This window comes from Juglans regia, chromosome 7, assembly GCF_001411555.2.
Source record: "Juglans regia cultivar Chandler chromosome 7, Walnut 2.0, whole genome shotgun sequence".
NCBI lineage: Eukaryota > Viridiplantae > Streptophyta > Magnoliopsida > Fagales > Juglandaceae > Juglans > Juglans regia.
Genome location: NC_049907.1, coordinates 1,135,513 through 1,148,252, shown reverse-complemented (window position 1 = coordinate 1,148,252; position 12,740 = coordinate 1,135,513). Strand labels below are relative to the sequence as shown.

At 36.2% G+C, this 12,740-nt stretch overlaps 1 protein-coding gene across 1 annotated transcript; it reads left to right on the top strand.

Annotated features, from left to right (window-relative positions):
* The first annotated feature begins 537 nt into the window (after positions 1 to 537).
* On the top strand, positions 538 to 1,164 carry LOC109013896 (zinc finger protein 4-like). Its single transcript, XM_018996144.2, has one exon. The coding sequence runs from the start codon at positions 538 to 540 to the stop codon at positions 1,162 to 1,164; it is 627 nt and encodes a 208-aa protein (XP_018851689.2).
* Positions 1,165 to 12,740: the final 11,576 nt, after the last annotated feature.

Genomic DNA, 12,740 nt, shown 5'->3' with positions numbered 1-12,740 from the left:
AAGTGGCGTGTTTACATACCGACTTAATTAAAGATAGCATAATTGAGCGAGGGGGAGGCCGGAGAAGAAAGGGCAATGATGCTTTCTTAATTCATTTAGGTTTATTCTATATAGTGGCATTGTCAACAGTTAAACTGCTATTAGATATCAATTCAAGTAGGATAATGGAGTTGATTATTGCTACAACGCCACAAGAGAGGTAAAAGAAAAAGATCACGAGGGAATCCTAAGCTTGATATGGACAACACTATTAGATGACATAAGCATTGCCCACAAAGAATTAGGCATCACTACAACCCGGTGGGAGCACCAGAGATAATTGAGATAATACTCAACACTCCAGTATTGCAACTCCCCTTCCCCTTTATCATGTATGGTACCTCTCTTTCTACCCTAGCTTTATCCTTGGATTATCCTATCCCTAGCTATTAAAGAACAAGCACCCCCACTTATTCAAGCCTCTGTACCTTAAAAACTTCTTAATTATTCATACTTCTCAGCTAGCTAGCTAGCTAGATTGAAAGCTTTTCAGCTGCCATGACTTTCCAGGAGGAAGAAGTACTAAACGAGATATCGAAAAACAGCCAAGATTTCGAATCCAAAGACAGTGAATATGATCATGAAACAGCTGCTGATCATGAGAACTTGGGGGAATTGTTGAGTTTAGGTCTCAAAAGAAACAACGAGTCCTTCACAACAGTCGGAGATAATTCTGATCATTCCCAGTCTTCAAAACCAGCAAGCTGTAACAAGGTTTTCTCATGTAACTTCTGCGGGAGGAAGTTTTACAATTCGCAAGCCTTGGGTGGCCACCAAAACGCACACAAAAGAGAAAGAGGAGCTGCAAAAAGGTACCAGTCTCAAAGGATGATGATGACGACAATGGGGTTTCCTTTCAATAATCGTCCTCTAACGGCGGCTCGATCACTGGGCGTCCAGCCCCATTCGCTTGTGCGCAAGCACATGAGTAGAGAAGGGTCTGCCATGGTCGCTAGATTTAGCGATGCCAACGCAGGGTTTGGAACGCCATGGACACCTTTCATGGTAGAAGAAATGATGGATTTGATCTGGCCAGGAAGCTTCCGCATGGAAAAATTGCCAGATCAACAACCATCGGATCATTCGGATGTACATAATAAGCTTGACTTAGATCTTCGGCTGTAATACTTAGAATTTTGCTTCTAGTTGTATCTTGTATTTAATGTATGTTCATGTCCTTTAATCTCATCCTTGTAGTATTTTTTATCTTATGCTCATCATGATCGATCCATCAAACACATACCAACTTTTAGGAGTAGGGGATCATTTATCTTAAAAGTTGATAGAATCAGATCATGTCATCAATTCAATTTTATTGTTATCATTACCTTACCATTGTAACGCGCGCCTATAATTCATCATTAATTGAAGGACATGAGATTCCTATGATCATGATCATGCATTGAAAATGAGATGCATTTGCAGTGCATACTCATGAATTTGTTGTAGATATTAACAACATTCATTTGGGTAACAAAGCCTATATATAGCCAGAATCTTTTAGATCAATTGGCAACGTATTGGTTTTTCACTAAGAAAATCAAGAATCGATCCTCCATTCCCATGTATTAAAAAAAAAAAAATACAAAGTCTATATATAAAATCAATTGGATCAATTGACAACATATTGGTTTCTTACTAAGAAAATCAAGGATCGAATCCTCCCTTTCCATGTAAAAAAAAACCAAAGCCTATAGATAGAATGGAATAAAGTACTATAAAAAAAATCGACGATTTTAAGTGACAATTAAGTTTAATCTTACATTATGTTAGATAACAAATTTGAATACGATCCAGTACTTCTCCAATAATTATTACTTAGGCCATTTCCAAGATACAATAATTATTAATTACCGAAGCGTTTGAGTTAGGAGCATTATATGTATCCAAATGATGAATTGGGCCGACAAATAGCCTTGATAAGCACTATTGTTTTTTATTTTATTTTTTATTTTTAAAAAAGAAAGAAGTTTATAAATTAAGGTATTTTAATGTGGTATGTCGAATTTACTATATTATAAAATAAAAATTGCAATTTAAGGTACCACATTAATATTTTTTTGTAAATGTGTTTTTATAAGTATCTTAGACAAAATATTTCTAGAAAAATAAGCAAAATAAAGACCACCTGAGGAAAAAAAAACATTAAAAAAAATACTAAGATTTATTGCCAAAAAAGATACCCTGAATTTTTTCCTTTTTTATTTCATTAGCAAATTAATTTCTAATTATTATTTTCTTTGACGAATACATGATAAGAAAAGAATGATTTTGGGTTGGGCAAAGTGTATTAGAAAGGGCTCCTGTCCAGCCTGAATTCTCAAAGCTCAACCCCAGCCCAAAAGTGCAGCGCCTTCATCCTTTGAAAGCTTCGTCCTAATACCCTGCATATATCCCCATTGACGGACCCAATTTACACATGACATGGGCCGGGGCCATTGTTTTCCGAAATGTATTATGTATCTTTTCAAACCCCATTTTTAATTTCTTCATTAGCCCTATCTTTTAATCACCCATATATCTGCTACAATGTTGTTGCTTGCTTTATATATACGGTTAAAAGATGTTCATGTTCGTGGAATAACAATATAAATTAAACGAAATTAAATGACTAAATATCCTTAATTCCCTATCCTCTAATGTGATGGAGAGTGATGAAATATAAACTAGATTGCTAAATGTTTATATATATAGATATAAACTAGAGATATATATTTATATATATATTTTTTTATCGTTTATAAAAAGTAAAGTTTATAAACTAATATGAGTTCATTCATGTACATGTATGTCCGATTTACTTTGTAATAGAAAAAATTTACATACCATTTTCAATAGACCATAACATGATTCAAACTAATTAATTAATTAACTCATTTCAAAATTAACTTAATTCATGTTCCATTAATAGAAGCAATTTTGACTTTGGCCTGGTATTAATGTTAATATATATCAAGCTACACAACTCAGAGTCATTTAGTAGCATACCCAAGCAGCATGACAAGCAGACAAATGATCAAACGGTTAATATGCATACTGGAAAAGAACCGTACACAAAATGTTCTAGATACATTTATTGTTCTCTACAGTTATTGTAACAAACTATTATTCCTTTTTTATTCCATTCATTCGTGTATATAAGGACTACACTATTCAATGAAAAGCATGGAAGCATTTTCTGAAATTCTGTTATGTTCAACATGGCATCAGAGCCTCTCGACTAACGTATGATCCATGGCTTCCTCCTCTTCCTTCACCTGTCCCTCCCTCGAACCTTCTTTCTTCCTTCTCTCATCTCGTCACCACAAAACTTTATGCAGATAACTATTTGCTATGGAAGGTTCAAACTAGTGCCTACCTAAGGGGTTAGGACATTTTTTCCTGCGTTGATGGCTCTTCCCCACCTCTATCCGAATTTCTTCCAGATTCCACCCCTACTACTCCTAAGCCCAATCTTACTTTCCAAAAATGGCGTCGAACTGACCAACTTGTCATAAGTATACTTTTCTCTTCTATCTCTAAATCTATTCTCAATCATGTCTTATCTTCCACCTCAACCCATCAACTTTGGTCCTCAATTTCCTCAATGTTTTCCTCTCACTCATAAGCTAAAGAATTCCAGGTCAGGTTTCAATTCACCAACCTCACCCGAGGTGATCAAAACATCTCTGACTATTTTGGCAAAGTCAAACTCCTTGATGATTTCTCGCCGCCACTAGCTCTCCCCTCTCAGACAAAGACTTGATGTAGTGCTCAATGGACTAGGTCCCTCGTATGAATCATTTGTCACTTCCATTACTACCAAATCTGACCCACTCTCCTTCTGTGAGTTTTACCAACTCCTTCTTATTCATGAAACCATACTTGCTCATAACACCAGATCTTCCCCCACCCTCTTTGAGCCATCTATTAATTTATCTTCTTTGACCCGTGACCAACGTGGCCATGGTTACTCACAAGGAGGAAGACAAGGGCGTGGTCGTGGTCATTACGCCTACAATAGCCGTGGTGGTCGACCTCCCTCTATTTCTAACTCATTGCAGCAGTACAATGAGCGGCGCCCAATATGCCAAGTATGCAACAAGACAGGTCATGTTGCATTGCAATGCCGCTAGCGATTCAACCACTCCTATCAGTATGAAGCCCGAGGACCTTCTCTGCCAATTACTCGGCTCAAGCTCTATCACCTGATTCAGTTTGGTATCTAGATTTTGTGGCAACTCACCACCTCATTAATGATTTATCTAATTTGAATGTGTCTTCTGAAGCATATGCAGGTAGTGAGACAATTAGAGTGGGCAACGACACTGGTCTTCCTATTCAGTCCTTCGGTGACTCTTCCATTACTCTTAACTCTTATTCTTTTCTTCTTCGAAATCTTTTACATGTTCCCTCCATCACTAAAAATCTTGTCTCTGTACTTCAATTATGTATTGATATTGCATGTTACTTTGAATTTCACTCAAATCATTTTGCTGTGAATGACAAACAGATGGGAAAACTCCTCCTCACTGGTCCAACACGTGATGGCATTTACATCTTTCCCTCTGTTGCGTCTTCTTCATCTCTTACCTAATCTCACATTGGTGAAAGAACCACCCTCGATCAATGGCACCGGCGGCTTGGGCATCCCTCACTTTCCTTAGTCTCTCATGTACTGCACACAAAGTGCTTGCCTCTTTCCCCCACTGAGTCGAATTTTAAGTGTTCACAATGTCCTTTAGCTAACTCACACCAATTTCCTTTTCTTTCGAAACAAGCCCACTATACACGGCCTTTACAATTATTATGTGTAGACTTATGGGACCCAGCCCATTATACTTCAAGAAATGGTTATAAATATTACATTTCCTTTATAGATGCTTATACCCAGTTCACTTGGTTATTTCCCATTAAATTAAAATCAGATGCCACCGAAATTTTTTCATCATTTTTACCCTTTTTTGAACGCATTTTTAATACCAAGTTACTTACTCTTCAAACAGACGGTGGTGGTGAATTCAAACCCATCACCACTATATGCAAACAATTTGGTATTTTTCATCGTTTATCATGCCCTTACACTCACCAATAAAATGGGTTAATTGAACGAAAACACCGTCATATCGTCAAAACGGGCCTCGCCCTCTTGGCCCACTCTTCCCTTCCTTTCTCATATTGGGCCGAAGCCTTTGAAACGGTGGTTTTTCTTATTAATCTTTTACCCGCATCGGTTCTTGAAAACAAATCACCATATAATTTAGTCTATAAAAAAAACCCGATTACAATTTTTTCAAGGTCGTTGGGTGTGAGTGTTGGCCCAATTTACGCCCTTACAATTCTCATAAACTTCAATTCCGGTCCACCTCTTGCCTTTTCGTTGGATACAGCTTGGCCCATAAAGGCTACAAATGCTTGGATATTCAAATCAATCAGCTGTATATTTCTAGAGATGTCCAATTTAATGAGCATTCATTTCCTATGTCCAAATCTCGGCCCAAACCCAACAATATTTCATCCAACTCAGCGCCTGTCTTCTTACCTATCCTACCCACCATTAGAGGCCCTCCACCATCTTCATCTCAGTCGTCGGGTTCACTCCTTGGCCCAGGCCCACATCGCCTAACTCTTCTCCACCTCCTTCCCACGTGCCCTCTCATTCTCCCTCTCGAATATCCTCTCCAACCACATTACGAAATCCTTTTCTGCAATCTCTCACTAATTCATCATCTCCTCAACTCGTTCTTCCCCGTTCCCCCATTATTACTTGCTCCTTCACAAACTCATCTTGTCCCCGAAGGTTTACTGATGGTACTGTATTGTATCCTACTCGATATATATATTTTACTGTCTCTGCAGGTGTTCCAAATGACCCTTCGAGAGCTTCGCTGATGCAATCAAGTACTCTAAGTGGTAGCACGTGATGAATTATGAGTATGATGCACTTGTCCACAATCAAACATGAACTCTGGTACCCTCTATCCTTCATACTAATGTGCTTGGTTGTAGATGGGTTTTTGGTACAAAAACTCATGTTGACGGGTTCTTTAAAATGAGGAAGGCATGTCTTGTTGCAAAAGGATATCATCAACAATTTGGTGTTGATTATGAGGACACAGTCAGTCCGGTTGTAAAAGCCTCTACAATTCGGTTAATTATCTCACTTGATGTTTCTCATGGCTGGCAATTAAGCCAATTTAACATCCAAAATGCGTTCTTGCATGGATTGGTGACTGAGGATGTCTACATGCAACAACCTCAGGGTTTTGTTGATAAATCTCAGCCACATCATATCTGTAAACTTAATAAAGCCATTTATCGGCTTAAACAAGCCCCCAGGGCTTAGTTTCATAAGCTAAGTTCCTGGCTCCTTAACTATGGCTTTGTTGCATCTCGGGCTAATCCATCATTGTTTGTTCTGAATCACAATGCCACTAAAATCTACCTGCTGGCTGCTCATATATGTTGATGATATAGTAATCACCTCCTCATAGCCATCTTCCGTTTCTAATTTAATTCATGATCTTGGCATTGCTTTTCCTATTAAGGACCTTGGTCCTCTATCTTTTTTCTTATGAATTGAGGTTGATTATACTCTCAATGGTATTGTTCTGTCTCAAAGGAAGTACATAAATAGTCTCTTAGCTCGCACTAACATGCTTACTGCCAAACCAATGTCATCTCCCATGGCAGCCTCACTCAAACTTTCTAAGCCTAATAGCCCTGACTTTGATGATGCTACATTCTATCATAGCATTGTAAGAGGCCTACAATATCTTTCCATGACTAGACCTGATATTGCTTTCTCAGCTATTAAAGTGTGTCAATTCATGCACTCTCTCAAAGTCCCTCATTGGAGTGATGTAAAATGCATTTTGAGATACTTGAAGGCCACCATCAATCACGGCTTATTCTTTTCTTCTCAATCCAGTCTTACTCTTCAAGTCTATTCAGATGCCGATTGGGGTGGCTGCCCTGATGATCGTAGATCAACCAGTGGTACTTGTATTTTTCTGGGCAAACATCTAATTTCTTGGAACTCCAAGAAACAACAAACAATTGCAAGATCTTCTACTAAAGCTATGTACAAGGCAATTGCTTCTTCTGCAGCAGAAGTAATCTGGTTACAAACTATTCTTTGAGAACTTTCTGTTCCGTTATCTCAAGCTCCTATTTTGTAGTGCGATGAGCTACATATCTCTCGGCCAATTCAGTCTATCACTCTAAAACAAAACACATGGATATTGATTATCATTTTGTAAGAGATAGAGTGGCTGCCAATACACTCAAAGTTTCATTTATCAGTTCAAAGGACCAGATTGCGGACATATTGACAAAACCTCTTGTTGCTGACAAGTTTTCTCTTTTTAGATCGAGTCTCAAAGTTGTAAACACATCTTTGGACTCGAGGGGGCGTATCAAGCTACACAACTCAGAGTCATCTAGTAGCATACCCAAGCAGCATGGCAAGCAGACAAATGATCAAACGGTTAATATGCATACTGGAAGAGAACCGTAGACAAAATGTTCTAGATGCTTTTATTGTTCTCTACAATTATTGTAACAAACTATTATTCATTTTTATTCCATTTTTTCGTGTATATAAGGACTATACTATTCAATGAAAAGCATGGAAGCATTTTCTCAAATTATGTTATGTTCAACAATATATATATATATATATAATAGTGTAAAATAAATTACTCAATAATTGACAAAGAATCTAATTTATTTTTTAGTAATTTAATGCTTCAGTTGGAGTATTAGCTAGCTAGCTAGTAATTTCTATTTATAACTGAATTAAGTGCTTCTTTAATTAACACTTATAATTCTAAAATTAAATCTAGAACATATGCCATGTTTTAGAAAATTTTCAAGACAAAGAGAAACATCTATATAATTTTGAATCATCAGAACGTAATGATTTTATTTTTAGTTTTTTTGACATATTAATTTATAAGTACTATAGTAATTTTCTGTTATAAAGTGGATCTACTTTGACATATTACTGCTACTTTAGTTTTTTTTTTTTTTTTATTTGGAGCGAGAGAACTGACATGATATGGTACGGCACTAGCTTTTTATTTCTAGTTTTTACGTGAGATATTTTAAAAGGTTGATGTAGAGGCCTTCTTACATCTCTCTCTGTTCTTCTTTTTTTTGTTTTTTTGTTGTTTTTTTTTTTCTTCGGATCACAGTCGTATAAAATTGATGTAAAAGGCCGGGCCTTTTTTGTTGGGGGCAATAGACAAGCACCTAAGCCATCTAGTCCTTGAGCCATGCATCCCTGATATATATATATAAATAAATATATATATATATGCTTCCAGGCTTGAAACACATCTACAGCTAGCTAGCTTATTATTCATTGATCTGTTAATTATTCAAATCTTGGGGCCGGGAACCAAAATGAAGTAGGAAACAATACAAAACAAGAGGTTAAGGGCAAAGAAATTAGCTCAGCCGGCCGCGAGCTAATTTTATAATTAGTTTCCATGGCCAGCATGTATATATGCACAAACTTCTCGCAAGCAACTAGTAGTAGATAGCTAGGCTAGGTAGAAGCTGATTAACTGGATGGATGGTCAAATATTCATAAATAGAAATCATTTAACCTATTTATAAAGATAACCTAGCTACCTATAACACCCATGTGAGGTTAGATCGATGGGATCAGTGTTTATTTGCCTTTGACCAGAGGCTCACCTATGAAGAATTAAGATATATATATATATATACGAAGACCTAGGAATTAATCGAATACAGTATGCATGGCCAATATATATATATATATATGAATCATTATCTCTAATTACAACAGCCATGTTACTTTTGAAATTAGAGATCAGTAGTACTGAACTACTTCAGATCAGGCCTTAAACCATGACGATCATCATCATCATATGATACATTTGCTGCCAAAATACCTAGATCGATCATCGTTTTTATTACCCTAGCTAATCATATTATATATAGCTAGTTATATAGACAGTCGACACAGCTACATCTCTCTCTCTCTCTCTCTCTCTCTCTCTCTATATATATATATATAGGTAGATAGATATATATACACACATCAACCAGCCTGCTTGTTTTAAATTTTAATGTGAATCACAAATGCTAGCTGCACCAAAAAAAAAAAAAACATGTGCTGAAACTGAATAAGCTGGCCGGGGTTAGGTTTATTTTGAGGAGCTAAAAAGCTGCAAATGGAAGCCAAGCCCTACTTGGCAAAGTGGAAGACTGCATCCCTAGCTTAGAATTGAAACCTAGGGCACACAAGCGAGCAGCTTGGTCTGCAAATGGATTTTTCTGCGACATGATTTACGTTCATGTTGCTCCTCTGTGAGGCATATTCCTAACATTTGGCAATCTGTATATATGTATATTCAGAAATGGGTTTATGCACTATATATATGGGTTGATTTTCTGATTTGCTTAATCGGCCTCACCCTTAAAGTCTACATTTGTGGGGTCTACGATCGAAGCAAGAGAATATAATTTATTGACTTTATGATTGAATTCCGAAAAAGGTAAAACATCATCTTTGTGCTCGTAGAATGGTCTAGTTATAAGAAATGCAGAAACGTTGGAGAACAAACGGACCCATGTGTTCCAGCATATACATACACGATCATTCTAATATATATTATCAAGATATCAATGGCGTCCAAAATAGAATTGAAATCCGTGATTAATTAGTAGGAGGACCTAGCTACTATAGCATGAACATGCAGGCCAGCAAGCATATATATATATAGTGCAGATCAAGGCCGGAGATGAAAAGAAATTAATTATATATTAATATATAAAAGAAGTACTACATGAGAGTGGTACTAGTTTCAGTCGAGGGAAATCAAGACATTTTCTTCCTATATATATTTATATTCCTTCTCCCTCAAATAACTCATGTAGATCAAGACGAAATAAAAAGAAAAGAAATCATGTGGATGCTCAATTAAATAAAGGTATGATTTTGATTAATTCAGCTCGATCTGTTAATTACATGTCAGAAATATATGCACAAATTAAAGAAGATCAAATATATATATATATATATTCTATGAGCTACTGAACCTCAGCTTTTGATCAATCACCTATATATATATAATGGCCTCAAATCCAGACAATAAAGCCTATAATTTACTTTGACTGATCATGGTCATGAGAATCTACATATATATATATATATATATATATAGTACATTAGTACTATTCATGTTTCACGCTTAACTTTTCAGGGTCGAAGCACGTTGTCATGATTAACTTGAAGATTATCTTCAAGGCGGGAATTGAGAAGACTTGACTCTCTCTTGTGGTCATCATGTAAAAGGTGCAAATATTGCAAAAAGTATTGGTGCTGCATGCAATTTTCTTTTAAATCAGAGACAGCAGTACGTGATGTCAAGGCCGTGAATGATTTGCATATCGAAATGGTTTGCTTTAATATTATCCACATGTCTTGTTAGAATTATTATCATGTTCAACATGCATCTTTCTAATTAATAAGCAAAGCTTATTAAATGAGCATCATCTTTTCGTATCGATCTTTTGGTGGAAATTCTTAAAAAATTATTTTATTCTCTTGGTTTGATATTCCTTCGAATATTTCTCCTTTAATTATAAACAGTATGCTAAAAAAAGGTTTTTCTTATAAAATAATAATAAATGAGAATGAAAAGAGATACAGGAATTGATCGACAAGCTAAAATATATTCTATATATTTGATGTAAAAAAAGATTGTTAGCCATGAACATGTGCATGCATCTCTTAATAAATGGCAAAGTGACGACCTCGATAAAGTTGATATGACAACCTCATGCTTAGTCTTATCCGCTTATTGCAGAACGAGCACATTGATCAGCAGCGTGGTGCAAAAATGAGGAGCAAGATTAGGAGTACTTCAGTTACTTCATGAGTACCCTAATCAAGTGTGTGTATCATTGTTTTTGCAAATCTGCCTGCAACCATTAATCGACACGTTGAAACTATAGAGAGCAGTGATCATGTAGCCACGTGGAGACCATGGCATAGCCCCCCAAAAATCTCCATTTTGATCACATTAAAATGTATATTAATTAATAAGTTTCTTTTTTAAAAAAATATATACTGTGCTTCTTCTTTTTTTATGTTCCCCTTCCTAGCTGCACTATATATTTTGCTCAATTGTAATTAAATTAATGACTCCTAACATGCATGTTTCTTGCAATTAATATTCAAATCAAGCATATGCATATAATATATGCATTCAAGACTTTTTCAATCGTAGCAAAAATATTTACTTCTATTTCATCATTCAAGCGCCATCATTAACATTTACATCCCATTAACAAATACCAAGATATATATCATGTTGATCCTCCGTAGTTGCATACCATGAATTGGGACAGCCCAACAGCAATTATATGGTGGAAGACATTAATTTCGCTAATTATATAAATACGTATGTACTTGGCCGTCAATCTTTTATCAATCGAATGATCAGGCCACTGCTTTTTTAGATTCATGTCTTATCTACATCAGATGCTTGTTTCACTAATAGTAGTACTAGTGATGCTAAGAGTACTCTAAAGGGTGCGACATAAATTGTATGCTCTCTGCATGTAATTTAATTTGTCTGGGAATTTTTAGCAATATATTCTCGTGTAAGCATATAGGCCATGCAAGACCTTCGATACATGACGAACCTGATCAGAATAAACCAATCAACATGGGACCCTAAAATCCTCTTCTGTTTTGGTTTCAAAATTTAACCGGATCTTGCTTTTTATGAGTTTTCACATCGAGGTTTCCCAACTAAGAAAAAAGCTATCTAGTTTATAATTCGAATCGTACTTGATGTATCATGATCGATCAGAAATAACAGTTCATTAGTTTATTTTTTAATCGTAGCTAGCTAGCTAGGATCGATCTAGACATGCAAATGTAATGTGGACCAATGATCAGTGCGCAGGAGGTAGGCAAGCAGAAAACAGAGATGATGATAGCTAGATCAGTACCCCTCATGAATCACGATTGTTTTGCCGCTACGTTTACTGTAATTCTCTCCTTTTTTTTTTGTTTCCTCAGAAGTTAATGCTTTCTCCCACCCTAGCTACCTAGCTAGGCGCTGCGTCATATATACGTGCATGCATGCTTTTTCTAGATCGATCATCATGAAGATGATCTCCAATAACTTGTTCAAATGCCGCGGCTATGATCTTCTTTTACTTCAGTACCGCTTCACAATAAATCTTGGTAAAATATGGACCACAAAGTACTTATAAACGCGTATCACTTGAAGAGCGAAGAATTTGGCCAATTACATTTAGGGTACTCAAGCACTCATGCTGGCTTCCACGCGGTCTATATATACGTGGTTAATAAGCAATGGATCACGACTACATGACCAACCTAATTAAATTAGGTTAAAATATGGTGACTTCAAGCATTTTGTAGTTGTCTTTTTTAATTATTTGGGGCACCTATTTTCAAGATAATCATAGTATTCGGCCGCGGTATATGACGCATGAGGTTTGGACATATATGGGGGCGGTTGGACGCCCATTTTCAAGACTGTTTTTTCCTTGTTAGTGTATATTTCCATAAGATTCTCAAGTAATATTTCCACATATAAGGTTTACTTTCTAAAAATAGTGATCGATGTAATTTGTTGCTTCTCTTTCGGGCATGCTGAATATTAGATCGATCTCCATCACTTCCATGTTTATGAAATTAGGAA

Excerpts from the sequence above, each read along its gene's own strand:
- LOC109013896 (XM_018996144.2), top strand. The coding sequence starts at position 538 with ATGACTTTCCAGGAGGAAGAAGTACTAAACGAGATATCGAAAAACAGC.